This window comes from Carcharodon carcharias, chromosome 5, assembly GCF_017639515.1.
Source record: "Carcharodon carcharias isolate sCarCar2 chromosome 5, sCarCar2.pri, whole genome shotgun sequence".
Classification (NCBI taxonomy): domain Eukaryota; kingdom Metazoa; phylum Chordata; class Chondrichthyes; order Lamniformes; family Lamnidae; genus Carcharodon; species Carcharodon carcharias.
Window position 1 is genome coordinate 46,312,726 of NC_054471.1, and position 26,393 is coordinate 46,339,118.

The following is a 26,393-nucleotide window of genomic DNA, read 5'->3' on the forward strand; positions in this document are numbered from 1 at the left end:
GAGAAGGTGTGAAAATTGGTTTCCATTAGGTAGCATTGAACTAAGTTGTTGAACAGGAACATTTCCATTGAACATTCTGTGATGTACTGCTAAATACAGTTTAGTGTGCAGCACAACATGAGGTCATTTGAAAATATCAATCCAAATAAGGATTGGAAACATGCATTCTTTCAAAATAATAAACAGCTTTAACTTATCAAAGCTACTGAACCACAGAGGATCAGGAAGATTAGCAATATGCTTGCTACAGTAAACAGGCTTAAAGGAGGTAAGTATACTTGCGGCAGTAGGCAACAATTAGCTGTCTTTTGATTTTCTCCACTTCCTCCTGTAAAAACAAACTCTATTTGAGTGACAACCATATAAATTTCAGTCATTTTCTTCTTATCCTTACTTATGCCATATTTTTTTAATATGCTTTTCGAGGTGTCTTGCTTTATGGGCCTTGTCACATCTCCTTCCTCCTAGGTTTCCCAGTCAGTACACTATCAAACAATAGGCTTTTCTGACCAGGGCTGTCAGATGGAGAATGGGGGTAAGACTTGTCCCTCTGGTCCTTTATTTCCCTATTGAGCATATTTTTATGCAGTTCTGGAATGACTGCTGTGACAACTGGACCAACTGATTGGCAGAAGCTTCTGCCCATCCATTTGACTCTGCTGCTAACCCACTGTCATTTCTCCAGGGACTTTGATTATATATGTGCAGTGGGAGTGGTAATTTTACTCCTCCTTTGCTTACCACTGCTGGAGAGAGAGAAATCAAGTGCTACTTTGGGGTTGGGATGTGGCGGAGGGTGGGACGGTTGAGCAGCAGCAGGAAGGACTCCCAAATTCTAAGTCATGGCTGTTTTACTGGTTGAAATACAGGCTAGAAGGAAACACCTTGCAAGGCAGGAGGTTGCATAAACGGGCTATAGTGGGGGTGTGGGTTAGTCTTCAAAAGAGCCAGCAGAAACTCAATGGGCTGAATGGTGTACTATTCCATGTTGTACTATTCAATGAGTCTAAGGACAAAGGAATGCTATACAGTGTGGAAAGAGATTCAATGACCTCACAAGGGCGACCAAGGTAAATCAAAGCACAGTTTCCAATACGCATCCTGCACCATGATGGACTTTACACGCATCAACTTAATTTTTAGGTTGCTTCTGTATTATTATCTAGGCCTCTGTACATAAGCCTGTTTCCCTGAATAACATCTGAAAACAGTCAAGTGCCACCTTACTAAACCACTCTCAACTCAAAATGTTTGCCTCAAGGGTTCTGCTGGCCTTGAAGGACAGTTGAGCTAAGGAGACAATTCAGTATCACATCTATCATCATAGCTCAAATGGGGGCAAGAAATGCTTGATCCCATCACATTCCTTTAGCATTATGACCTTTCCCTATAATGGAAAATGTGGTAAATTTCCAGCACCAGAGAATGGGAGGGAGGAGGGGGGAGGAATTTCATTGCCGATAAACCAGAGGTCATGTAAGGAGCAATCTCCACAGGTATTAGGCCTGCCAATAAGGAGAGGTAGTTAGAGGTGGTGAGGTCAGGCCCAGCAGAGGTGACGGTACAGTGGTTTAAAGTTGGGAGGGAGTTGCCCTGTGAGTCCTCAACATCGACTCCGGGCCCCAAGAAGTCTCATGGCATCAGGTCAAAGATGGGCAAGGAAACCCCCTGTTGATTACCATGTACCACCCTCCCTCAGCTGATGAATCAGTGCTGCTCCATATTGAACATCACTTGGAGGAAGCACTGAGGGTGGCAAGAGTGCAGAATGTACTCTGGGTGGTCGATTTAAATGTCCATCACCAAGAGTGCCTCGGTAGCACCACTACTGACTGAGATGGTAGAGTCTTAAATGACATAGCTGCTAGACTGGGTCTGCAGCAGATGGTGAGGGAACTTACAAGAGGGAAAAACATACTTGACCTCATCCTCACCAACCTGCCTGCCACAGATGCTTCTGTCCATGACAGTATCAGTGGAAGTCACCAGCCCACAGTCGGTGTGGAGATGAAGTCCCGCCTTCACATTGAGGATACTCTCCATCATGTTGTGTGGCACTACCACCGTGCTAAATGGGATAGATTTCGAACAGGTCTAGCAACTCAAGATTGCGTATCCATGAGGCGCTGTGGGCCATCAGCAGCAGCAGAATTGTACTCAAAAACAATCTGTAACCTCATAACCCAGCGTATCCCCTACTCTACCATTACCATCAGCCAGGAGATCAACCCTAGTTCAATGAAGAGTGCAGGAGGCCATGCCAGGAGCAGCACCAGGCATACCTAAAAATGAAGTGCCAACCTCATGAAGCTATAATACAGGACTAATTGTGTGCCAAACAGCAGAAGCAGCAAGTGATAGACAGAGCTAAGCGATCCCACAACTGACGGATCAGAACTAACTCTGCAGCCCTGCCACATCCTGTCGTGAATAGTGGTGGACAATTAAACAACTCACTGGAGGAGGAGGCTCCACAAATATCTCCATCCTCAATGATGGAGGAGCCCAGCACATCAGTGCAAAAAATAAGGCTGAAGCATTTGCCACAATCTTCAGCCAGAAGTGCCAAGTGGCTGACCCATCTCAGCCCCCTCTGGAGGTCTCCAGCATCACAGATGCCAGTCTTCAGCCAATTCTATTCACTCCATGTGATATCAAGAAACGGCTGAAGGCTCTGGATACTGCAAAGGCTATGGGCCCTGACAACATTCCAGCAATAGTGCTAAAGATTTGTGCTCCAGAGCTTGCTGCACCCCTAGCCAAGCTGTTCAGTACAGCTACAATACTGGCATCTACCCGGCAATGTGGACAATTTTGTCCAGGTATGTCCTGTACACAAAAAGCAGGACAAATCCAACACGACCAATTACCGCCCATCAGTCTACTCTCGATCATCAGTAAGGAAATGGAAGGGGTCATCAACAGTGCTATCAAGCGGCACTTGCTGAGCAATATCCTGCTCACTGGCACACAGTTTGGGTTCCGCCAGGGCCACTCAGCTCCTGACCTCATTACAGCCTTGGTTCAAACATGGACAAAAGAGCTGGACTTCCGAAGTGAGGTGAGAATGACTGCCCTTGACGTCAAGGCAGCATTTGACTAAGTGTGGCATCAAGGTGACCAAGCAAAACTGGAGTCAATGGGAATCAGGGGGAAAGCTCTCGGCTGGTTGGAGTCATGCCTGGCACAAATGATGATGGTAGTGATTGTTGGAGGTCAGTCATCTCAGCTCCAGGACATCACTGCAGGAGTTCCTCAGGGTAGTGTCCTGGGCCCAACCACCTTCAGCTGCTTCATCAATGACCTTCCTTCCATCATAAGGTCAGAAGTGGGGATGTTCGCTGATGATTGCACAACGTTCAGCACCATTTACGACTCCTCAGATACTGAAGCAGTCCATGTCCAAATACAGCAAGACCTGGACAATATCCAGGCTTGGGCTGACAAGTGGCAAGTAACATTCGTGCTACACAAATTCCAGGCAAGAGAGAATCTAACCTTCACCCCTTGATGTTCAATGGCCAGAAACTGAACTGAACTAGCCATATAAATACTGTAGCTACAAGAGCAGGTCAAAGGCTAGGAATTGTGCGACGAGTAACTTAGCTCCTGACTCCCCAAAGCCTCTCCACCATCTACAAGGCACAAGTCAGGAGTGGGATGGAATATTCCCCACTTGCCTGGATGAGTGCGGTTCTCAAAACCTTCAAGAAGCTTGTCACCATCCAGGCCAAAGCAGTCTGCTTGATTGGCACTACATCTACAAATATTCACTCCCTCTACCACCAACACACAATAGCAGCAGTGTGTACCATCTACAAGATGCACTGCAGGAATTCACCAAAGCTCCTTCGACAGCACCTTCCAAACCATGACCACCACCCTCTAGAAGGACAAGGGCAGCAGATAGATGGGAACGCCACTGCCTAGAAGTTCCCCTCTAAGTCACTCATCATCCTGACTTGGAAATATATCGCCATTCCTTCACTGCCGCTGGGTCAAAATCCTGGAACTCCCTCCCTAACAGCACTGTGGGTGTATCTATACCACAGGGACTGTAGCGGTTCAAGAAGGCAGCTCAGCACCACCTTCTCATGGGCAGTTAGGGATGGGCAATAAATGCTGGCCCAGGCAGTGAAGCCCTCATCCCGTGAATGACTGAAAAAAAGGTTAGAAATGAAGTGGCAAGAGATGGGTGGTAAAGGTTGGGCGAGGCTCATTTTTGGTGGCTTCATCTAAATGTGATTTTTTTGCATTTCTCTTACACTCAGCTGCTATATCTTCAAGGGGGAATGTCATTTTTCAGATAGCTAAACAAGCTCTTCTTTTTCTGACATCAATAGACAATGCCTTGGAGGAAATGGTCGGCCACTTCTGTAGCCACCATTCCTGTTCATGAAACTATACATAACTCACGTATGGGTCTTGAGTGGCATGTACTGTGTCAATTGCTCATTGTGACTGTGGGAACCCTGTCAGTGTGTAGGCTTGGATAACTGTTAGATGGTTCTGTTTAGAAGGAAATGAACTGGATGATTCACCTGAATACAGCATTGTTGACCTTCTTCATACAATGATGAGCTGCTCCTTGACTAAAGGAACAAATTTATGAGGTGTTGCTTGGAAGCATTCAGTTGCAAAGAATTTCATGGCACTTGTGATTTTAACTGATATGAGACAATGCAGCTCTCCTGGGCTACAGATCTTCAACCATCAGCTGACATGTATCCCTAATTACCTCTGCAGGGAAACACAGCCTTCTGAGCTCGAAATGTGCAGAGAGATCCAAGTCTTCCATGTCCCTAAATCCTATGGAATGATTACCTTGTGTAGGAAACAAACATCTGCAATGCCTCACTCTAAGTATTTCCAATCTATCCTCTTCCATATCCTCAGCTTCCCAATCTTCAAAATATAGGAATAAGGGCATTCCGATTACGAAATCCAGGTCAGTCCGAAACTGAACATTCTGCAGAGCTGACTAGATAGAAGTGGTGACAGAACTTCCAACTATCAGAAATCGGTGTACAGGCAAATTAACATCAATACTCAGCTCCAGCAAACAAACTAGCCTCCCCGGTGCAGCATTAGACTAGAGGTGCTACTGCATTGCTCATAGCACCACTTATTTTATGGCAGCTTTGCTTCAGGTTGAAATTTGGAGAAAATGGAGCGGCAAAGCTGGTCAAACCTAACCAGCTGCATTTAAAGGCTAAGAGGAGATTTATTAGAGCCTTTTAAAGTTATAAACAAGTTTTGAGAGAGTAAATATCTGCTAGGAGAGTCAGTGACAAGAAGTGATCGATTTAAAGTGGTCATAAAGAGGGCGAGGCAGGAAGCTGGGAAAATTTTTGTTTATACATGCACACAGATTGTTGTAGAATGGAGCGCTTTGTCACAGGGAGTGGCTGATGCAGAGAATATTGAACCTTTTTAAGGGAAAATTGGAGAAATATTTGAAGCCAAAGGACCATGCAAGGCAATGTGAAGCAGTGGGATTGGATTTGGATTGCTCTGGCAAAAAGGCATAATCGGCCAAATAGTTTCCTGCTGAAGTGTAAAAATCCTATGATTCTAGATAGCTGTGCTGAGATCGGAGGGAAAATTTTCACAAACTGAAATATAATCAAAAACTAATCTGCACACGTTGAACAAGATAACAGATGGTTCGACAGATGTAGGCTCCTTATTGGTTTGCAGCTTGTTATCTTCATAAGTAGCTCTACCACTGAGACAAATGGAAACCTGCCCCATCTTGGGAATACGTAAACGTTAGTGCTTCCCAGCTAGCCATCTGTTGCTCTCTCTGTACTCTCCCACATTAAATCCTGGATGATGCACACAGTTCATTAGTACAAGGTTGAATGGGGGAAAGGCAGCTTTAACCCCAGTCTTCAGCTTTCTGCCCCTTACTCTCACCAGATCTGCATCCTTTACAGAAAATGTCAATACTTACAGGGTTTTTCATGATTGGCCCCGCGGTGCTCTTCTTCCTAATGAACTGATTCAGCATCATGTCACGGGGGCCTAGTTTCTCCAGTTGGATTGAAACAAATGCCTCTGGAGGCCTGCAAAGACAAAACAGCAGAAGTAAATTCCTGGGAACATCTCTATAACAAAATATACACAAACTGGGTGTTTGTTAATGTATTTTTCAGTCCAGAAATAATAAAAAAGGAGGAAAATAAGTAAAAATAAAGAAAGGAACAGTGGGAAACTACGATTGTGTAAACTTGAAAGGGAAAATACACAAAACCCTGGAATCTGCAGGCAGTCTGTCTGGATCTCAAAGTGATGGGTAGCTTAAATTTCCTGGGTGACCTGTCCAACTCATTCGATGTAAACCTATCCCTTCTCATCAATCAGCACTTAATTAAAAAGTCATCAATGGAACAAGTTGTCATCATCCATCCCGAGTCCAGGAGACACACTAGAGGTAAAGCTATCATTCTGCAAAATTTGGGTCAATTCTGTGACAATAAATCAATTCTATGGCAAGGTATCAATTCTGTGGCAACAGATCGTTTTCTGGCTATAAATTAATTCTATAGAAATTGGATCAATTCTGTGGCAATGGATCAATGTGCAGCATCGTCCCAGACTTGCACTCAGTCTGGTAGTGGGCAGGGTAAAGGACAACTTACCGGCTGGCCGCATGGCAACTTTTCACGCTGTATCATCCCAATCCTACCTTGTTAATCGTGCATTTCGATGGAGGGCAGGCTCCGACTCGCCCGCTTGCCGTCACCTCGTCATCTCATCACGCAGGGTGCCACATTTAAAGTGCAGCCGCACGCACATCTCTCAGTGCTTCCAGCCCAGGACTGATGCAAAGAAGATATGGCTCCAGAAGGCAAGAGGACTGCCCACCGTTCCCCCCCCCACCCCGGTTTAGTGACGCGTCCCTCATGTGCCTTTTGAACACTGTGGATGTCCACTGTGATGTCCTCTACCTCGCTCTGGCTGCAGGACGGGCAGCAACATTACCACTCCAGCTTGATAGGCGATGGCAGTGGTGGTCAGTGCCAATGCTGCACAGAAGAGTTTGGCCATCCAATGCAGATGGAGGATGAATGACCTCATCCGTGCAGCCAGTGTACGGCAACCAACTCATCACTCTAAACTCACACACTCAAGCCCATCACACAGTCCCTGGCATCTCACTCACTGCCAGTTTACTCTCTCACACGCACCCTCACATCTCCATCTGGCCATATCTCCTCTGGAGACTGTCCTCTCAGCCCTCACCATCTTAAGGCCACTTGGACAGGTCAACCTTTACCCCCAAGCATACCCTGGGATAACCCCCTTTCCCAGTACAACCCTCACCCTGCAGCCTCTTCCCTTGCCTTAGGCCACTTCTCCCCCTTCCCCAAGCAAAACCCCGCCCTGCAGCCGTTGAGAAGCCACTCCTGCCTTATGGCTGTTCTGGTAGGTAGAGACCAGCCCTGGAGCACCCCGTAAAAGTGATGTGGTGCTGCCTGCAAAGCCTGACCGCAAGTGCTGCCCGAAGTAAGGTGGGCAAACGAACCTCGAAGTCCTGAGCGAAGTGCAGCTTGCCAGGTGCATGTCGCTCATACACGGTTGTGAAGTACATCGGCGTACTCAGATGATCCAGCGTGGGGGGGATGATTCCAGCGAGCTGGGCTTATAACGATAGGCAGATGTATTACATTGAGGTTCCCAACATCCGACAGCGGGAAATGCAGCCCTCCATTGACGGACAGAGCAGGCGATTGCAAACTGGTTTCACGACACCATGAAACTGAGTTTTGGCCTTCTTGCTATAGTCTCACGCCACCAAACATGCCCGATGCCAGAGGGCACGGAAAATTCAGCCCAATTTTACACTCCACACGAGCTAAAACATAGAATCTGCTATTTGACAGGAAGTTCTGCCTCACATCAACTTTAATTCGCAAACTGCTACTTCTCTTCCTCACTGGCCCTATATACAATGCAAAATCAAGTTGTTGCAGTTTCTCTGTCATCAGTTAGGGCAGAAATTTTCTGCCTGTCGGGTGGGGGTGGGCGCGGACCCGATTGGCGCCCCCGATTGGGTCCGTGCCCCCATTTTATGTGGTGGGCCAATTAAGGCCCACCCAACGTGACGCACACCCGGAAGCGCTGAGCGCTCCCTGTGCGGGTGGGGGGGGGGTGGGGGGTGGGTGTTGCCTGAGTCGGGGTCTGTGCCTTAGGGAGATTAGCTTTAAGTCCAAAATGTTTAATAAAGTGGCGAGAAAATTTTTATGACATGTCCCCTCTTGTGAGCTAGAACATGTGCATTAATTTCAATAAAAACTTATGTCAAAACTTAAAATTATTCATGAAACCTCATCCCGCCCGCGGATGAGGTTCCATGAAAAATGTGAAGGCCGCCTGGGCTCTTCGCCTGCCCGCCAACCTTAAGGTTGGACGAGCAGCTCTGTTAATTACTCTAATTGAGAGTTAAGTGGCCTTAATAGGCCTTTGACAGTTCAGTGGGTGCGCAGCTGACTCGGGTGCACGCCTACCAAACAGAAATTACGAATTCCGAATGGCGCGCGGTGACTTCGGGATGCATGCCCAATGTCGCCATGTGTCCTTTTACGCCTCGGTGAGCAGGCCCCGCCCCGCTCTCCCAGCCGAAGATTCAGCCGTTATTTTCAATCTGGTTAGGGACACGAGGTAAATCATTATTCTGAAGTTTGTTTACAGACGGATGAAGTGTTGTTGTCTAAAGGATGATTCTGCAACCCTGAGCTTCCAGTGATTGAGGGCACTGGCTGGGGCACTGGCTTACAGAATCACCTTTCCAGTTTTGTGCTGTAAATTATTGACAAGCCTAGAAATAGTCAACAAAGTCAAAGGATCAATGTTGGCAACAAAGCAAAATCTGAACATTGGTTTAATGCCAAGCTATAATTTAAAAAAAAATATTGTGCAAGTGCAGGTAACAGAGACCTTGAGAAACATATTCTCCCTTTAAGTTGCCTCTTAAATATTTCTAGGGTTTCTATCTCCATTACCAATCGATGCTGGTCCATTATAGGCATGCTAATAAGGTCAGGAGAGCTGTGTCTGGTCTTTTGCTGTATTTTTGGGGAAAGCAGTTGCTCATCAGTGAAACATGCCCCCATAACCACCCCCTCGGTCTTTCAGGGATAAATCAAAGACCAGAAAGGAAGGTTTCATTTTAATTATCTCCTTCCCTCACCCCCGGCAAGATATCTAGGAGCAAATGAGGCCTTTTGGCTGCCGATCTCCAAGTTTCTTTCTATTTTTGCCCATCAATCTGGATAAGGCAGGGGAGGTGTGGCAGTAGGTGGGGGTGTGAAAAAGAGGGTGGGATGCACCAGAATTTCACTTGATTAGGCCATGTTAACAAGGCAAAGCAGGAAATTACAGCACACGTAAAGCCCAGATACTGTCCAGTACAGGATTCAGCAAAGCAGGAGCCACCAAAATCTTCTCATTTCGTTCTAACAACTTTGTTGTTTCTTTGGACAAGGTAGGCTTTACTTACTTATTCTTCATTTCCCGCTTTCATTTTTTAATGTTTTACCATTTTCTCCTTCTCCCTATCTCACTCACAGACACACACACACAAACTGGGTTTATTAGTCTGTGTATCAATATAGTGCATGCATGTGTTTGGCCTCCAAAGGTCACGTCCAACGTCAAAGTAAACAATTGGAATCAAAAGCTTCTTATTGTTGGCCTTGAATGTTATAAACAGCTTTGATGTTATTTATTTCCCATTATAAAATGGCAAACCAAATATCACACAGAGAGCTGCTGGAAGTCACTTTCTATTTATATACACGGATGCTGTGAGAATTTCAGCCCTCTCTAACAAAAAGTTTTTAAGATTGATTTTGTCTACAATTTCTACAGTGTTTAAAGAGAAAATAAACCTCTAAAGGCTTACAGGCTAGAACTAAAAAGTTAATATAGGAACATAGGAACAGGAATAGGCCATTCAGCCCATCGAGCCTGCTCCGCCATTCCATTAGATCATGGCTGATCATCTACCTCAAACCACTTTCCTGTGCTATCTCCATATCCCTTGATGTCATTGGTCTCCAGAAATCTATCAATTTCTCTCTTGAACATGCTCAATGATTGAGCTTCCACAGTCTCTGGGGTAGAGAATTCCAAAGATTCACTACTCTCTGAGTGAATAAACTCCTCCTCATCTCATTCTTAAATGGCCTAGGCCTTATCCTGAGATTATGTCTCCTGGTTTTAGACTCACCAGCCGGGGGAAACATTTCATCTACATCCACCCTGTCACACACCCTGTACGAATTTTGTAAGTTTCAATGAGGTCACCCTTCATTCTTGGAAACTTTGGGAATTCAGACCCAGTCTCCCCAATTTCTCTTCATAAGACATCCCATCACCCCAGGGATTAATCTGGTGAACCTTCATTGCACTCCCTCTATGGCAAGTATATCCCTCCTTTGGTAAGGGGACCAAAACCGTACACAATAAACCAGGTGAGGTCTCACCAAGGCTCTATACAATTGCAGCAAGACATCTTTACTCCTATACTCAAATCCCCTCACAATGAAGGCCAACATACCATTTGTCTTCCTAATTGCTTGCTGCACCTACATGCTAGCTTTTAGTGACTCATGAACAAGGACACCCAGGTCCCTTTGGATGCCAACACTTCCCATCCTCTCACCGTTTAAGAAATATTCTGTCTTTCTGTTTTTTTCTACCAAAGTGAATAACTTCACACTTATTCATTTTATATTTTATCTGCCATATTCTAGCCCATTCACTTAGCCTGTCCAAGTCCTCTTGAAGCCTCCTTACATCCTCCTCAGAACTTAATTCCCACCCGGTTTGGTGTCATCAGCAAATTTGGAAATATTACAGTTGGTCCCCACATTGAAATCATTTATATAGATTGTGAACAACCGAGGACCTAGCATTGATCCTTGCAGTACCCCACTAGTAACAGCCTTCCATCCTGAAAATGATCTGCTTATTCCCACTCTTTGACATTCCTACAGTTTGACATTTCATTCAAATTCTTCTCAAGTTTTCTTTTACTCGTACATGGGATGTGGGTGTTGCTGGCTAGGTCAGCATTTATTGCCCATCCCTAATTGCCCTTGTTTAGCATTTAAGAATCAACCACATTGATGTGGGTCTAGAGTCACATGTAGGTCAGACCAGATAAGGAAGGCAGATTACCTTCCCTTAAGAGCATTAGTGAACCAGATGGGTTTTTATGACAATCGGCAATGATATCAAGGTGGTCATCAGACTTTGAATTCCAGATTTTTGTTGAATTCAATTTTCACCATCTGCCGTGGACTACTAGTCCAGTGGCAATACCACGAATGCCACCGCTTCCCCCATTCACTGAGGCAGTGAGAGGCCTTGGGCAGAGAATGGAGGTATCACACACCACAATGTCTCAGGCACATGAGTTCCTCCACTGGTAGGTTGGCCAACATCATGGAAAGTCACATGTGGCAATCCACCAAATGGATGCAGTGGCAGCGGAATGGCATGAACTGACTGTAGGAAGCATTCTGGAATGATGGTCCATGGATGTATTGGCTGAGCTCTCCTGCTCACAGTCAGTGTAGACATGCAAGTGGTGCATGGAAGTGCTGAAGAAGTCAGAGACGGTGTAAGTGGTGCCACTTCTGAAGGGGCCCTATTTGTAATGCTCTTGGCTCCTCTGAAGGAGAACACAGTTGATGCCTCAAGCACCCATGACCAAGGCTTCCCCCTACAGCTGGTAGACTGTGGTGGTATCCTCAAGGGCACCATGACCTCCAAGATGGGAACCATGGGCATCTCAGCTAAAGGGACACACTCTAGAGTAACTGCCTCCGTAACTGAAACAAAAACAGAAAATGCTGGAAAAACTCAGCAGGTCTGACAGCATCTGTGGAGAGAGAAACAGAGTTAACGCTTCAAGTCCGTATGACCCTTCTTCAGAGCTGAAGAAGTGGAAATGTGACGATATTTAAACTGTTTAAGGCAGGTGGGGCAGGTGGAGTTGGATTGAAGGCCAACGAGAGGTGGGAAAAAGGAGGGATTGACAAAAATGTCATGAACTAAAGGACAAAGGGATTGTTAATGGTAGTGGTTAGTGCTCAAAAAGGTGCTAATAGTGGCATAAAGGTAAGAAAGTAGAATGTGATTATAGCAGAACAAGGATAGCATTGTGTGAAAGAACAATGTGGAGCAAGATGGCCCTGTAGGGGATGGGTGGTGGGGGGAAAAAAGGATAGAAAGTGGAATAAAAAGGGGATGAAACTACAGATAAATGAATAAAAATAAAAATAAAGCAAGTGGATAAAAATAAAAATGAATGCAGAAGAAAAGGGATAAAAAAGGGGGTGAGGATGGAGGAGAGAGTTCATGGTCTGAAGTTGGTGAACTCAATATTAAGTCCGGAAGGCTGTAAAGTGCCTAATCAGAAGATGAGGTGCTGTTCCTCCAGTTTGCGTTGGGCTTCACTGGAACATTGCAGCAGGCCAAGGACAGACATATGGATATGAGAGCAGGATGGTGTGTTGAAATGGCAAGCGACAGGAAGGTCTGGGTCATGCCTGCGGACAGACCGGAGGTGTTCCGCAAAGCGGTCACTCAGTCTGCATTTGGTCTCCCCAATGTAGAGGAGACCACATTGGGAGCAGCAGATACAGTAGAACAAATTGAAGGAGGTACAAGTGAAGTGCTACTTCATCTGAAAGGAGTGTTTGGGCCCTTGAACGGTGGGGAGAGAGGAGGTAAAGGGGCAGGTGTTGCACTTTCTGCTTTTGTTGTTGGGCCCACTGCTCCTCCCCACTTCTCCAGCCCACCCTCTGCATAGCCGGTGCCATGTCCATAGACATACTCAATTACTAGAACGTCAGTTTCAAATTTCCCTTGCAGTTTACAGTGACCTAGGATGAGCCTTACTCCAAAACCCATCCTCTCATTCAGTATTCCCATTTGCATTCCTGACTGCCACTTGACATAGGTCATTGAAGGTGGCAGGGCATGTTGAGAGAGCAGTTAATAAGGAATATAGTATCTTAGGCTTTGTTAATAGGGACATTGAATGCAAGAGTAAGGAGGTCATGCTGAACTTCTGTAAGACACTAGTTAGGCCTTACTGCATCCAGTTCTGGGCACCATACTTGAGAAAGCATCTGAAGGCATTGGAGAGAGTACAGAGGAGATTCACAAGAACCTTTCCAGGGATGAAGAACTGTAGTTATGAGGATAGATAGGAGAGGTTGGGACTGTTTTCCTTGGAGAAAAGAAGGCTGAGAGGAGACTTGATAGAGGTATTCAAGATCCTGAGGGGTATGGACAGGGTAAATAGTCAGAAACTGTTCTCACTTAAGGGAGCATCAAGAACTAGAGGGTATAGATTCAAAACAATTGACAAAAGGAGTAAATGTGAGGTGAGGAAAAATCTTTTCACCAGAGAGAGGTTGGGATCTGGATATGAACTTCCTGAAAGGGTGGTGGAGGCAGGGTCCATCGAGATATAAGGGAACTGGATGGCTATCTGAAAAGAGACAATGTACAAGGTTATGGGGATAAGGCAGGAGATTGGAACTAGGTGAAGTGCTCTTTCAGAGAGCCAATCTAGACTCGATGGGCCGAATGGCCTCCTTCTGCACTGTAAAGTTTTGGCAATTCTATGATTCCCAGTCCGAAAGATCTGCTTCCACTCGGGCAAGTCAGTGGCAATGCTAATTCTCCCCTTTATACAAAGCACTTAGTGGCTGCTCTTAGTCAAGGGCACCCCACTGCTTAGACAAGGTGCTGATACAATATGCATTCAACCCACCATTGATAAATTGCAATGCTGTGTCAAATGATTTCTCGAGTGTCTGCTTCATTGCCCTAACTGCCTGTCCACTGCTAACAGGCGGGTGGCCATCATCTCCGATAAGCTGTCGCCGGAAAATATTAAGCGGAGGCTACAGCACGTCAGGCAACAGGCACATCATCCTCTTACCAAAATTGCAGGTACGCCCTCCTCTGAACCCACCTCTAGGTTCAGCCCTTTGACTTCTCTTCAGAGGATTCAGCCCCTCTCCTCTGATGCAGGGGCTCAGGCTCTGCAGCAGTTATTCTTTTTTTATTCATTTTTAGGATATCACTAGCAATTAACCTTGAGAAGGTGGTGATGAGCCATGTTCTTGAACAACTGCAGTCCATGAGGTTTAGGTACATCCACAGTGCTTTTACGAAGGGAGTTCCAAGTTTTTGACTCAGCGACAGTGAAAGAAATACAAATTAGTTCCAAGTCAGGAAGATGTGTGACTTAGAAGTGATGGTGTTCCATTGGCCCTTGCTCTTCTATGTGGTAGAGATCATGGGTTTGAAGGTTCTGTCGAAGGAGCCTAGGTGCGTTGCTGCGGTGCATCTTGTACATGGTACAAATTATGTGTCAGTTTTGGATGGAGTGAATGTTTAAGGTGGTGCATTCGGTGGCAATCAAGTGGGCTGCATTGTCCTGGATAGTCGAACTTCTTGAGCGTTGTTAGAGCTGCACTCATTCAAGCAAGTGAAGAGTATTCCATCACACTCCTGACTTGTGCCTTGTAGATAGCGGACAGGCTTTGGGGAGCCAGGAGATGAGTTACTCACCGCAGGATTCCCAGCCTCCGACTTGCACTTACTCCTCCCTTTTCCTGAGCACAGAAAATTCAAGCACAGTAGGCCGGACTTGCCAACTTCTTACCAAAGGAGACAAGTCCCAGGTCTACAGGATCTGTAGCAATAATCTGTACAGGTGGCATTTCACCTTTTCTAATCTCTGCAACCCTTCACTGGGGCATTTCACACATCAGTTGCTTTATATAGATTCTTTAGTGCAGTCGCTGCACCTTTATTTCTAGGAAACGAGAAGCAAGTACCAACTGAAATGTGACCAAGTCATACCTTTTCCTGGTAGAAGGCAGTTGCTTCCGACCTCCAGGGGAGCGGGAAATTCCCAGTGACAAGGCAATCTGTTGGCTTTCTGATTCTCTAGCAGTACCACAATGGCTTGTCCCGATTAAATTGTCCTGACTTCTGTAACTTGACATTGCATCCTTAAAAGTTGATTAAACAAGAATCAGCATCCATGTCAAACACACGGTAGCCTAAATATCCCTGAATTAACAGTACAAAATGCAAGGAAGTACCAACAGGGCTGGCTGCAAGAGAAACAGAGTTATCTTTCCAGGTCAATGACTTATAATCAGAAACTTTGATCAAAAATCATTGACCTGAAACGTTAACTCTGTTTCTCTCTTCACAGATGCTGTCAGGCCTCCTGAATATTTCTAGCATTTTCTAATTTTTGTTTCAGATTTCCAGCATTCACAGTATTTTTCCTTTTGGTTGTTTCCCGAGTATGAGGAGACAAGCAGACTGCTCTTGAGCCTCACCCCATTTACTTGGAGGTTTATGTGGATGGTTCCAGACATTTGAATTTCCCACCATCAAGGGCGACAACAAAACTCTGCTCAAATCATTTCCGCCTCCTCCTCCCACCCCGTGGCATGAATGAAACAGGGAATGTTTATAAAAGGGAGGTACAACGGGGTGTAAATACATGCGCTGCTGGTCTGTGATTCAGTGCGTCGTCGCACTGCTTAACAGAGATCTACCAGGAACCAAGAAGGAATCAACTCATTCAGGTAAAGGGGATTCACCAAGAGGTTTGCCTTAAATGCACTGGTGGGGGATCAGGTACAGCAGGCACAAGACATGGGGACCATTCAGTAGAAGTAAACTCAGTGGAGTTCAGAAACGTTTGTGCGAGTTGAGGAAATCCTTGCCTGCCACGTGTGCATTATGAGCTCTTGGCAACCTGAAACCATATAGGAAAGAGTTCTGTATGGATCATGGCGGAACGCAACAGTTCTTCCTGCAAAATGGCTAGAGTGAGAGATTGAGCGTGGTTCCAACAACAAAGGGAAAGATAGATCCATAAAAAGAGAACCTCATACCTTCGAATCCATGGAATGAGCAGCTTTCTCTTTGGGACAGAACAGAGCCTGTTGCACTGCTGCCATCAGGGAATTTTTCTGCACTGTTTGACAAGCCAAGGCTACCTGCATGTTATCCACTCCATGCCTCGCCATCAACTACAGGGGGTGGAAAAGGAAGGTTACCACACAAACAGTTTCGAAACATCTCTAAATAAAGTTTACTTAAGTGAAAGGGGACACTTATTTCTGAACGTTGTGAAATGATAAGCAGCAGTTGGGTCGGTTGGTTGAGCGCCATACAAGAAACCAATGAATCCCCATCTTCTATCCACTTCCTTCCTCTCTAAAATTTACTGACTCCCTCACAGCTATACAGCTCTGTGGACATGTCCCTATCCAGTGCCTTGCTGAAATAACCATTCCTCATGTGATTGTCTGCAGGCTATCAAACTGTACAGGGCATCACGACTGAGCTGATCGTCAACAGATGCACATGGCTGGGGGAAGAAGCATTCTTGTTCTATAGTAGAGAAATAAGTGTCGGCGGCTCAAGAGAGAGCTGACAAATTTCTTTAGCAGCCTGTCAAGGGATCTGTGGTTGGTTCCCTTTGTCTGCTTTGAAATAAGCCATATCACAAAGACAGGAAGGGGTGGGAGAGGGAGAGGGGGGAATGGAGATAATATACTACTGGACACTGCCCTCATTTCTGTGTAAAGGACCAACAGAATTTTGTAAAATATACAGAGGTGGCAAAGTCACTTTTTATTCATTCAAAAGGCCAAAGAAAAATCTTTCCTTGACAATACCAGCCTGGCTCTTAACACAGACATGCCTGAATGCCTCTGGAATCAGTAGCGCCAGGTGTTTCTGGCAGTACTTTGCCCCTGAACACTGCTCCTTGCTGCTATTTCAAGCTTTGGTTGAGACATTGAATGCTGCCAAGTTATCCAACATTTGTCAAGTGTCAGCCTTGCTCAGCATCCAACCATGCACACTTCTCCTGCATGGGTCAATGGATGGAGATTGGGAGTGGGAAGCCTGGCTCAGTGTTTCTCTAATTTCAGTGACACAAAGACCATAGAAACATAGAAAATAGGAGCAGGAGTAGGTCATTCGGCTCTTCGAGCCTGCTCCGCCATTCAATATGATCATGGCTGATCCTCTATCTCAACGCCATACTCCCGCTCTCTCCTCATACCCCTTGATGCTTTTAGAATCCAGAAATCTATCTATTTTCTTCTTAAATATAATTAGTAAATTGGCTTCCACAGGCTTTTGCGGTAGGGAATTCCACAGGTTCTCTACCATCTGAAGTTTCTCTTCATCCTAAATGGTCTACCCCCTATCCTGAGGTTGTGACCCCTTGTTCTGGAACCCCACCCCCACCCCAGCCAGAGGAAACATGATCCCTGCACCCAGTCTGTCCATAGCTGTCAGAATTTTATACGTTTTGATGAGATCCCCTATGATTCTTCTAAGCTCCAGTGAATACTGGCTTACATGGCCCAATCTCTCCAAGAACGACAATCCTGCCATCCCAGGAATCAGTCTGGTGAACCTTCGCTGCACTGCGTCTATGGCAAGCATGTCCTTTCTTAGGTACAGAGACCAAAACTGCGCACAATACTCCAAGTGTGGTCTCACCAAGGCCCTGAACAGTTGCAGTAATACATCCTTGCTCCTGCAATGAAGGCCAACATACCATTTGCCTTCCTAACTGTTTGCTGCATCTGAATGCTTGCTTTCAGTGATTGGTGTATAAGGCCCCTTTGTATATCAACATTTCCCAATCTATCACCATTTAAATAATACCCTGCCATTCTGTTTTTCCTACTGAAGTGGATAACTTCACACTTATTCACATTATACTGCATATGCCAAGTATTTACCCAATCACTCAGCCTGTCTAAATCACCTTGAAGCCTCTTAACACCCTCCTGATTGCTCACATTCCCATCAAGTTTTGTGTTGTCAGCAAACTTGGAAATACTACATTTGGTTCCCTCATCCAAATCATTGATACATATTGTGAATAGCTGGGGCCCAAGCACTGATCCCTGCGGTACCCCACTAATCACTGCCTGCCATTCCGAAAAAGACCCGTTTATTCCTGCTTCCTGTTTCCTGTCTGCTAGCCAATTCTCAATCCATGCCAATATATTACCCCCAATCCCATGTACTTTAATTTTACACACTAACCTCTTATGTGGGACTTTATCAAAAGCTTTCTGAAAATCCAAATACACCACATCCACTGGTTCTCCCTTATCTATTCTGCTAGTTACATCCTCAAAAAACTCTGGCAGGTTTGTCAAACATGATTTCCCTTTCATAAATCCATGTTGACTTTGTCTAATCCCGTTGATATTTTCTAAGGGTCCTGTCATCACATCCTTTATAATAAACTCTAGCATTTTCCCTACCACTGATGTTTGGCTAACAGGTCTGTAATTTGCTATTTTCTCCCTCCCTCCTTTTTAAATAGCGGAGTTACATTTGCCACTCTCCAATCTGCCAGGACTGTTCTAGGTCTACAGAATTTTGGAAGATGACAACCAACATATCCACTATTTCCATGGCCACCTCCTTTAGTACCATGGGATGTAGATTGTGCGGGGGTAGATTGGACCCTGGGGATTTATTGGCTTTCAGTCCCATTAATTTCTCCAGCACTATTGTTTTAGTAATATTAATGCTCTTCAATTCCTCCTTCTCACTAGACCTTTGGTTTCCTAGTATTTCTGGGAAGCTATTTGTGTCTTTCTCCATGAAGACAGACTAAAGTAGTTGTTCAATTGCTCTGCCGTTTCCTTATTCTCTATTATTAATTGTCCTGTTTTGGATTGTAAGGGTGGAGAATGAAGTAGCCTGATCTGAAACTAGGGTCTTAATTCTTAACAGAGAAATTAATCATGAAAGTGTGAGGAGTGAGTTGGCTAAGATAGATTGGGGAACTCCATTAAAAGGCATGATGGTAGATAAGCAATGGCTAATATTTAAGGAATGGACGTATGCATCGCAACAGTTATACATTTATGTATGCATTACAACGGTTATACACAACCTGTCCAGCTTGTACAGGTCCCATCTTCCCCAGGGTCGGTCCCAATGCCTCAAGAATCTAAATCCCTCCCTCCTACACTATTGCTCCAGCCACACATTAATCTGATCTATTCTCTTATTCCTGATCTGGCTGGCACATGGCACTGGGAGTAATCCTGAGATTATATTACCTTTGAAGTCCTGCTTTCTAATTTACTTCCTAGCTCCCTATATTCTGCTTTCAGGACCTCATCCCTCTTTTTATCTATGGATCACAATCTGTGGCTTTTCACCCTCCCCCTTCAGAATGCCTTGCAAATGCTCAGTGACATCCTTGACCCTGACACCAGGGAGGCAACATACCATCTTGGTGTCACGTCTTCGGCCACAAAAATGTCTATCTGTTCCCCTTACGATAGAATCCCCTACCACTACTGCTCTCCCACTCTTCCCGTCACACCCCTCCCCCCTTACCCTTAAATTAACCCCTTTACTTTTAATTCCTCTAGTTTAGAGAATATTAAGGACAGAATAAGTACTTACCAGGTCCTACTTACCAAGGCCACTGCTCTTCTTATGAGGAAAGGTAGAAATGAAAGGATCCTTCCTTGCCTCTTCACCAAACTCCCTCTCTCACCAAACTCTAACTGAAGCACTCTAATGCAGCCCAAAGCAACACTCCAGATGTAATACCCTATCACCACCATCACCACAGCTGAGGTCAGGGATCATTTTGCCACTGAGTTTTGACCAAATGCTAACAGCCAAATCAGCAGAACAAAGACTGAAGTAGTAATGCCAATTGCTACTACAAACAAAAGCTCAATTTCTGCATTGGTTCCACTTTGGAGTTACAATCTGCAACAGAATGTTACTTTTGCTAATTTAAAACTTGTAATGGCCTGCATGTCTTATTATTAATTTCACCAGCATTATCCCTCTGCCAAGTTCCACTTAAATACTCCAGTTGTTGGCTCATCCCACAGAAGTAGAGCAAAAATAACAGAAGTGTCATAAATGCCGCACAGATTGATGAGGAGCATTGCTAGTATTTAGCACAAAGACTGAAAGAGAACACAACACACAGATCCTTACAGTTCCTGGCAACAGCAAACAGACCCACTGTGACTACCCCACTTTAACCAGCGTGGAAGTGGGGGAAAATCCACCATAAGGCAAACGGCTTTTAAAATCACCACAGCCCTGATTTTAGTTTTCGTTTTTGTCCTTATTAAAGCCAGTCCTTGTGGAACAGTGGATAACATTCCTGCCTCTGGGCCAGAAGTTCCAGGTTTAAGTCCTACTTCAGGACTTGATGGCCATGGGAGGTGTTTGCATAATGCAGTCAAACTGGTGGATTACCAGTCTGTAAATCCTTCCAATATGCCTGATGTCAGGTGGTAAGAGTGGGAGAGTTTCCTGGTCAGCCATACTGCAGAAGGCAATGGCAAACTTCTATAGTACTTTGCCAAGCATAATCATGGACCAATCCAATGGAAGTCCATGGTTGCCAACGCCCTCTTAGGACATCGTACCTGAAGGAGGAGGAGGCTTATTAAATGTGTGAATGGTTAGTCCTAGGAACAGAATGGTATTTATTTCAGTAACTATCCATCTTAACTCCAATTTATAAAGAGAAGATTTTAACTCTTGGCAGGAATGGACAGCAATCCCTCCGTTTGTCACTCTCAGAAGCTTGGCCAATTTTAACTGCCAGGGCTTCATTTTAATGCCTTAGTTTTGGGCACAAAGCTGTAGCTAGCAGGCTGGAGGGTAGAGGGCGATGTTGGGACAAAGATTTTTTAAATTTATTCATGGGATCTGGGCGTCGCTGGCTAGGCCACCATTTATTGCCCATCCCTAATTGCTCTTAATAAGGTGACCAGCTGGCACCCAGAGAAGGCAGCCTGCAGCAAGATATTCTGTAGGTGACTGGAGCAGGTATTGAGAGGTTTTGCCACTGGGGCATGGGGCAGGGGCATCAGAGGCATCTAAATGGGTAATCGCAGGAATGAAGTAGAAAATGGAAACACTTTGTTTTAGCTGTACCCACTTTCCTTTCCAGCAGCGTGGATGGGTTGAAAACTTCTCCCAGTGTGGTTCAATATGAAAGATCTTCAGGTGGGAGGAGAGAAAGAGACTTTCAAATCATATAAAAAATAATAAATAGAGTGAATAAAAAAGGTAACAACTATAATTCCGATCAGGTTAAATATAGAAATAGGGCTGGCAGGACCAGAGTCTAGGTTGTAGCATGCAAGAGTTCAATCTGTCTGGATTCAGGTTCACTGTGAAATCATGTGGAAGGTCCTCATACCTATAGAGATGATCAAAAATGAAAGTGAAGATAACCAATGTGAGACGGGCTGGTAATAGTTTGGAAAGTAAAAGCCCGAGAATAGGGATATTGGCCTACCCAGCGACGCCCAGCTCCCATGAATAAATAAAAAAAATCAAAGTTCCCTGATTTTCAGGAGGTGACAAGTGAAGTTCCTGAAGGATGCGGCATTTCTGTAATCTCCTCCGAGATATTCTCATTTTTCTAATTCTGGCCTCTTGAGAATCCACTATTGATGGCTGTTCCTTCAGTTGCCTAGACCCCAACCTCTGGAATACACCTCTCCGCCTCTCCACTTTGCTTTCCTCTTTTAAGACAATCCTTAAAACCTTACTCTTTGATGAAGTTTTTGGTCATTTTCCCTAATATCTCCTTAGATGGCTCAGTGTCAAATGTTGCTTTATCATGCTCCTGGTGCTATATAAATACTTGTTGTTGTTGTTGTATAATTCTACTGTTCCATGAACGTGAGAGAGGGTCAGCCATTTCCCTCTGCACTAATTTGTCCAAAATGTCATTCAGACTGCTCAAGCACGCATCCAGTTGTGTGCATTGAACTGCAAAAAGATCCAGCCAGCCAAGGTTCATTTGTTACACAGTTTGCCAAGGGTGCTGGATGACACTAATTGTACACCTGAGGCCACTTAGGCTTTTGCCCAACGAAAAATAGGAAGGGATATTATTCAGTCAATGAACAGAGAGTGTATGATGTCAAGTTGAGTATTCTCAGAGGAACACTAAGGCTCTTGCCTCCTGCAACAGTCCAACATTCAAGATTTCTTCAGAGAGTTAACAGATTTCAGTTTTTTAATTCATCCGTGGGATGTGAGTGTCGCAGGCAAGGCTGACATTGTTTGCCCATCCCTAGCTGTAATTGAGAAGGTGGTGGTGAGCCTTCTTAAATGCAATTAAATAGCTTGCTAGGTCATGTCAGAGGGAGGTTAAGACTCAACCATGTTACTGTGGGTCTGGAGTCACAGGTAGCCCAATTTTCACCCAATCACCAGGATGTTCCCTGAACATTATTTCGGATCTTGAAACAATGGGGGAATCGTAATGGGCAAGAGGAGACGGGTTGGTGCACGTGGGGAGTTAAATCCCCAAAAAGCGATGTCAGGTTGGGAGCCCAGTATCATCCCGACCTCTTCCAGGTTTCACTCAGCTGGGTTTGCAGGTGAACAAGGAATCCCCTTCGAGCTACTGTCGAGTCATTTAAATGTTCTGACAGGTAATTAAGTACAATTTCAACCAAGCATTCTGACTTTAACAGCCAGCGCACAGATTTCCCGGGGGAGTTGAAGATGAGATTGACAAGGATAGCTATTACTGCTGGGCAGCCACATCCTTTAGCTGAGCTCCATTATTGTCACTGTTAAAATTTTATGATAACTGTATCTTCTCCATATCCTCTTCAATGCTGAAACTATCTTGCAAGGTGCAGGAATGGCTGCCACGGGAGTTGGCAGCTGCTAGGTGCTCCCCGACAATCAAAAGCAACATTCTACAGAATTGCACTGATCTCATAACTTCCCGCTGACTTGTAAAAGACTAGGCATTCTGCTGTTCGTGGGGGTGACGAAACTAAAACATAAAACTCTCAAAGAGGCTGACAGGGTAGTTGCTGAGAAAATGTTTTTCCTGGCTGAGGAATCTAGAACATGGGGGGTCACAGTCTCAGAGGAATCTAAGGGGTCGGCCATTTAGGACTGAGATGAGGAGAATTTTCTTCATGCAAAGGGTTGTGAAAGTTTGGAATTCTCTACCCCAGGGAGACTTGGGTGCTCAGTTATTGAATCTATTCAAACAGGGGTCAATAGATTTTTGGGTGCTGAGGGAATTAAGGGCTATGGGGGTCCTGCAGGAAGATGGAAAGCAGGATAGTAGAAAAATCAGCCATGATCTTATTGAATGGCAAAGCAGTTTCTAAGGCAAAACAAAAACAGAATTACCTGGAAAAACTCAGCAGGTCTGGCAGCATCAGCGGAGAAGAAAAGAGTTGATGTTTCGAGTCCTCATGACCCTTCGACAGAACTCTGAGGTCATGAGGGTCATGAGGACTCGAAACGTCAACTCTTTTCTTCTCCGCCGATGCTGCCAGACCTGCTGAGTTTTTCCAGGTAATTCTGTTTTTGTTTTGGATTTCCAGCATCCGCAGTTTTTTTGTTTTTAGGCTCTAAGGCATATGTGTGCACGTGCCTGCATGCGTAACAGTGTGGTGAGGTGACGAAAGCAAGGAGTTGGAAACCATTACTGGCGGCGGGGAGGGTGGTGGTTGTTGTGGCATGGAAAGTAGGAACTTCTAGAGAAAAATGAGAGCTAGGTCTATCTGGGTGTCATCTTAGCTCAGTGGTAAAACTCTTGCCTCTCAGTCAGGAAAGTGGAGTGTTCAAGTCCCATTCCAGAGACATGAGTGCAAAATCAAGGGTGGTGCTTCACTGCAATACAGGGAGAGAGAGCCTTTCAGGTGGATGTAAAAGATCCCAAACACTATTTGAGGAGAAGCAGGGGAATGGCGGTGTTGAGGCTAACACGTCAAAACTACTTTATTGGCTGTGAAACATTTAGGATGTTGTGAAAGGCACTTTTACATCTTTATTCTTTTCATAAGTACATTTAGCACCTACACTGCTATTTATTTGGCCACAAATCTGTGCCAACTTTGTTGTGATTCCTTTCATGAGTTAAAATGTCATCTAGAGGAGGGCTCAGGCTGCACCAGAGATCCATTAACAATTGCTAATTAGTTGCTTTGCCAGCAAAAAGTCATTAACTGTGAAATTAGCATCAGACAACAAGCTTCTGGTTTCTCCGCGTATCAGTTTCAATTTTTTTAAATTAGAATAGCTCATTTTGATAGTATTAGATTCAATACTTCTTTCATTTCATTTCCTCCACTGACAGTGTGAAGAAGCTGTATTAATATTTTTTTAATTCACTTACCAACATTTATTGCCCATCCCTAATTGCCCTTGAGAAGGTGGTGGTGAGCTGCCTTCTTGAACCACTGCAGTCCCTGTGGTAAAGGTACACTGACAGTGTCACAACTGCTGAAGCTGTACCACCATGTTTTTCTTTACTATCATGTTCTTCTTTATCACCGTGTTCTTCTTCACCACCGTGTTCCACTTCACCACCATGTTCCACTTCACCACCGTTTTTCACTTTATCACCGTGTTCCGCTTCACCACCATGTTCCACTTCACCACCGTGTTCCACTTCACCACCATGTTCCACTTCACCACCATGTTCCACTTCACCACCGTGTTCCACTTCACCACCGTGTTCCACTTCACAACCGTGTTCCACTTCACCACTGTGTTCCACTTCACCACCATGTTCCACTTCACCACCGTGTTCCACTTCACCACCATGTTCCACTTCACCACCATGTTCCACTTCACCACCGTGTTCCACTTCACAACCGTGTTCCACTTCACCACCGTGTTTCACTTCACCACCGTGTTCCACTTCACAACCGTGTTTCACTTCACCACCGTGTTCCACTTCACCACCGTGTTCCACTTCACCACCGTGTTCCACTTCACAATCGTGTTCCACTTCACCATTGTGTTCCACTTCACCACCATGTTCCACTTCACCACCGTGTTTCACTTCACCACCGTGTTCCACTTCACAACCGTGTTCCACTTCACCATTGTGTTCCACTTCACCACCATGTTCCACTTCACCATTGTGTTCCACTTCACCACCATGTTCCACTTCACCACCATGTTCCACTTCACCACCGTGTTCCACTTCACCACTGTGTTCCACTTCACCACCGTGTTCCACTTCACCACTGTGTTCCACTTCACCACCGTGTTCCACTTCACCACCGTGTTCCACTTCACCACTGTGTTCCACTTCACCACCATGTTCCACTCCACCACTGTGTTCCACTTCACCACTGTGTTCCACTTGCCATCATAGAATTCTATTCCTAATTCCTTTCTGTGATGTTGAAGAATCAACAAATAGGGGATAACAAGAAAATTCCCTTTAAGCAACTTCTGCATCAATTCTTTTTATTAAACAGCTCCACATGGTGTTGATCCAAAGAAATACATACAAACATCTTGAAGAAATCATAAATGCTATTTTCCTACTTGGACAGGGTGAAATCTCCAATGAGTATGAACTAAGACTGAGGATCTTAATGAGGTCTGCATAATTGTCTGATTTTGTTTCTACTGTGATGAAACAGGTCACTTCCAGTAAGCAAATCTCAAAACTGGACCCAGTCTCCTCCGTTTCTTCCAATCTACTGGTTAAACATACAGATTTATTCTTTACTTAGCTAGCATTCCCCAATAAGCAAATATCTCACCTGAAGAACCGCTTCCTTGGTACGAAAACTGAACTTTCCTATGTGGTTTTCATCAACTTCCTTGATCGCCAATGGTAAACTTGAGGAAACATATCTGTGAACAAAAAATTGTGAAAGGTTAATAAACTTGCAGAATGGACACATAGTTAGCAAATGGATTTCAACAAAGATACGTATTACATTTTGATAAGAATAATAAGGAACTCACATCATATTGGCCACTTAAGGGCCGTTTCTCATCCAGATTTTGAGGCTGGCGGGAGGAGTTCAGGGGCTGGGGGTTGGGGGGAAGGACCCGGCAGGTCATCCTGCTCTGGCCTTGGGCAGGAAAGGGGGCCGCCCTCAAGGGCTCCCTTTCCACATTGGGCACCATACCACCAAGGTTTGCACCCTGCAAGTGCTCCCTCTCACCATGGCCCTTCCATCAAGACTCCCACTCCCCTCCCCACAAACCCCAGGCCTCACCTTCCCTTCCGATCGTGAGATCCCATGCAATTACCTGGATCCGGGGCTTAGAATCTGGGGGCTGCTTGCAGTTCCAGTCCTGGCCACTGCTGCCACAGGCGCCGTTGGCATTGACTGACACCTCTCTGAGGCGGGACTCCCACCCCAGTGGGGGCGCCGAAGTATCCAGCCAATTAATGCTCCTTGGAGAGTGGCTCCAAGATAGTGGAGCTGCTGCAGGGGAACTGCAGGGATGCGTTTGCCACTGACCCATCGGTTGGCAGGGGAGGGAAGCCCACCATA

General features: G+C 45.2%; 1 protein-coding gene across 1 annotated transcript in view; it reads right to left on the reverse strand.

The window, feature by feature from the left end:
* Positions 1-259: 259 nt before the first annotated feature.
* The window catches only part of LOC121277708, a 149,491-nt gene continuing 123,357 nt past the window's right edge, over positions 260-26,393 (reverse strand). Inside the window, exons 24-28 of the mRNA XM_041187343.1 lie at positions 25,647-25,740; positions 15,957-16,094; positions 14,902-15,053; positions 5,957-6,068; positions 260-328 (exon numbers count right to left, since the gene is read on the reverse strand). Coding sequence (XP_041043277.1) covers positions 260-328; positions 5,957-6,068; positions 14,902-15,053; positions 15,957-16,094; positions 25,647-25,740 — 565 coding nt within the window. The remainder of the gene's footprint in view (positions 329-5,956; positions 6,069-14,901; positions 15,054-15,956; positions 16,095-25,646; positions 25,741-26,393) is intronic.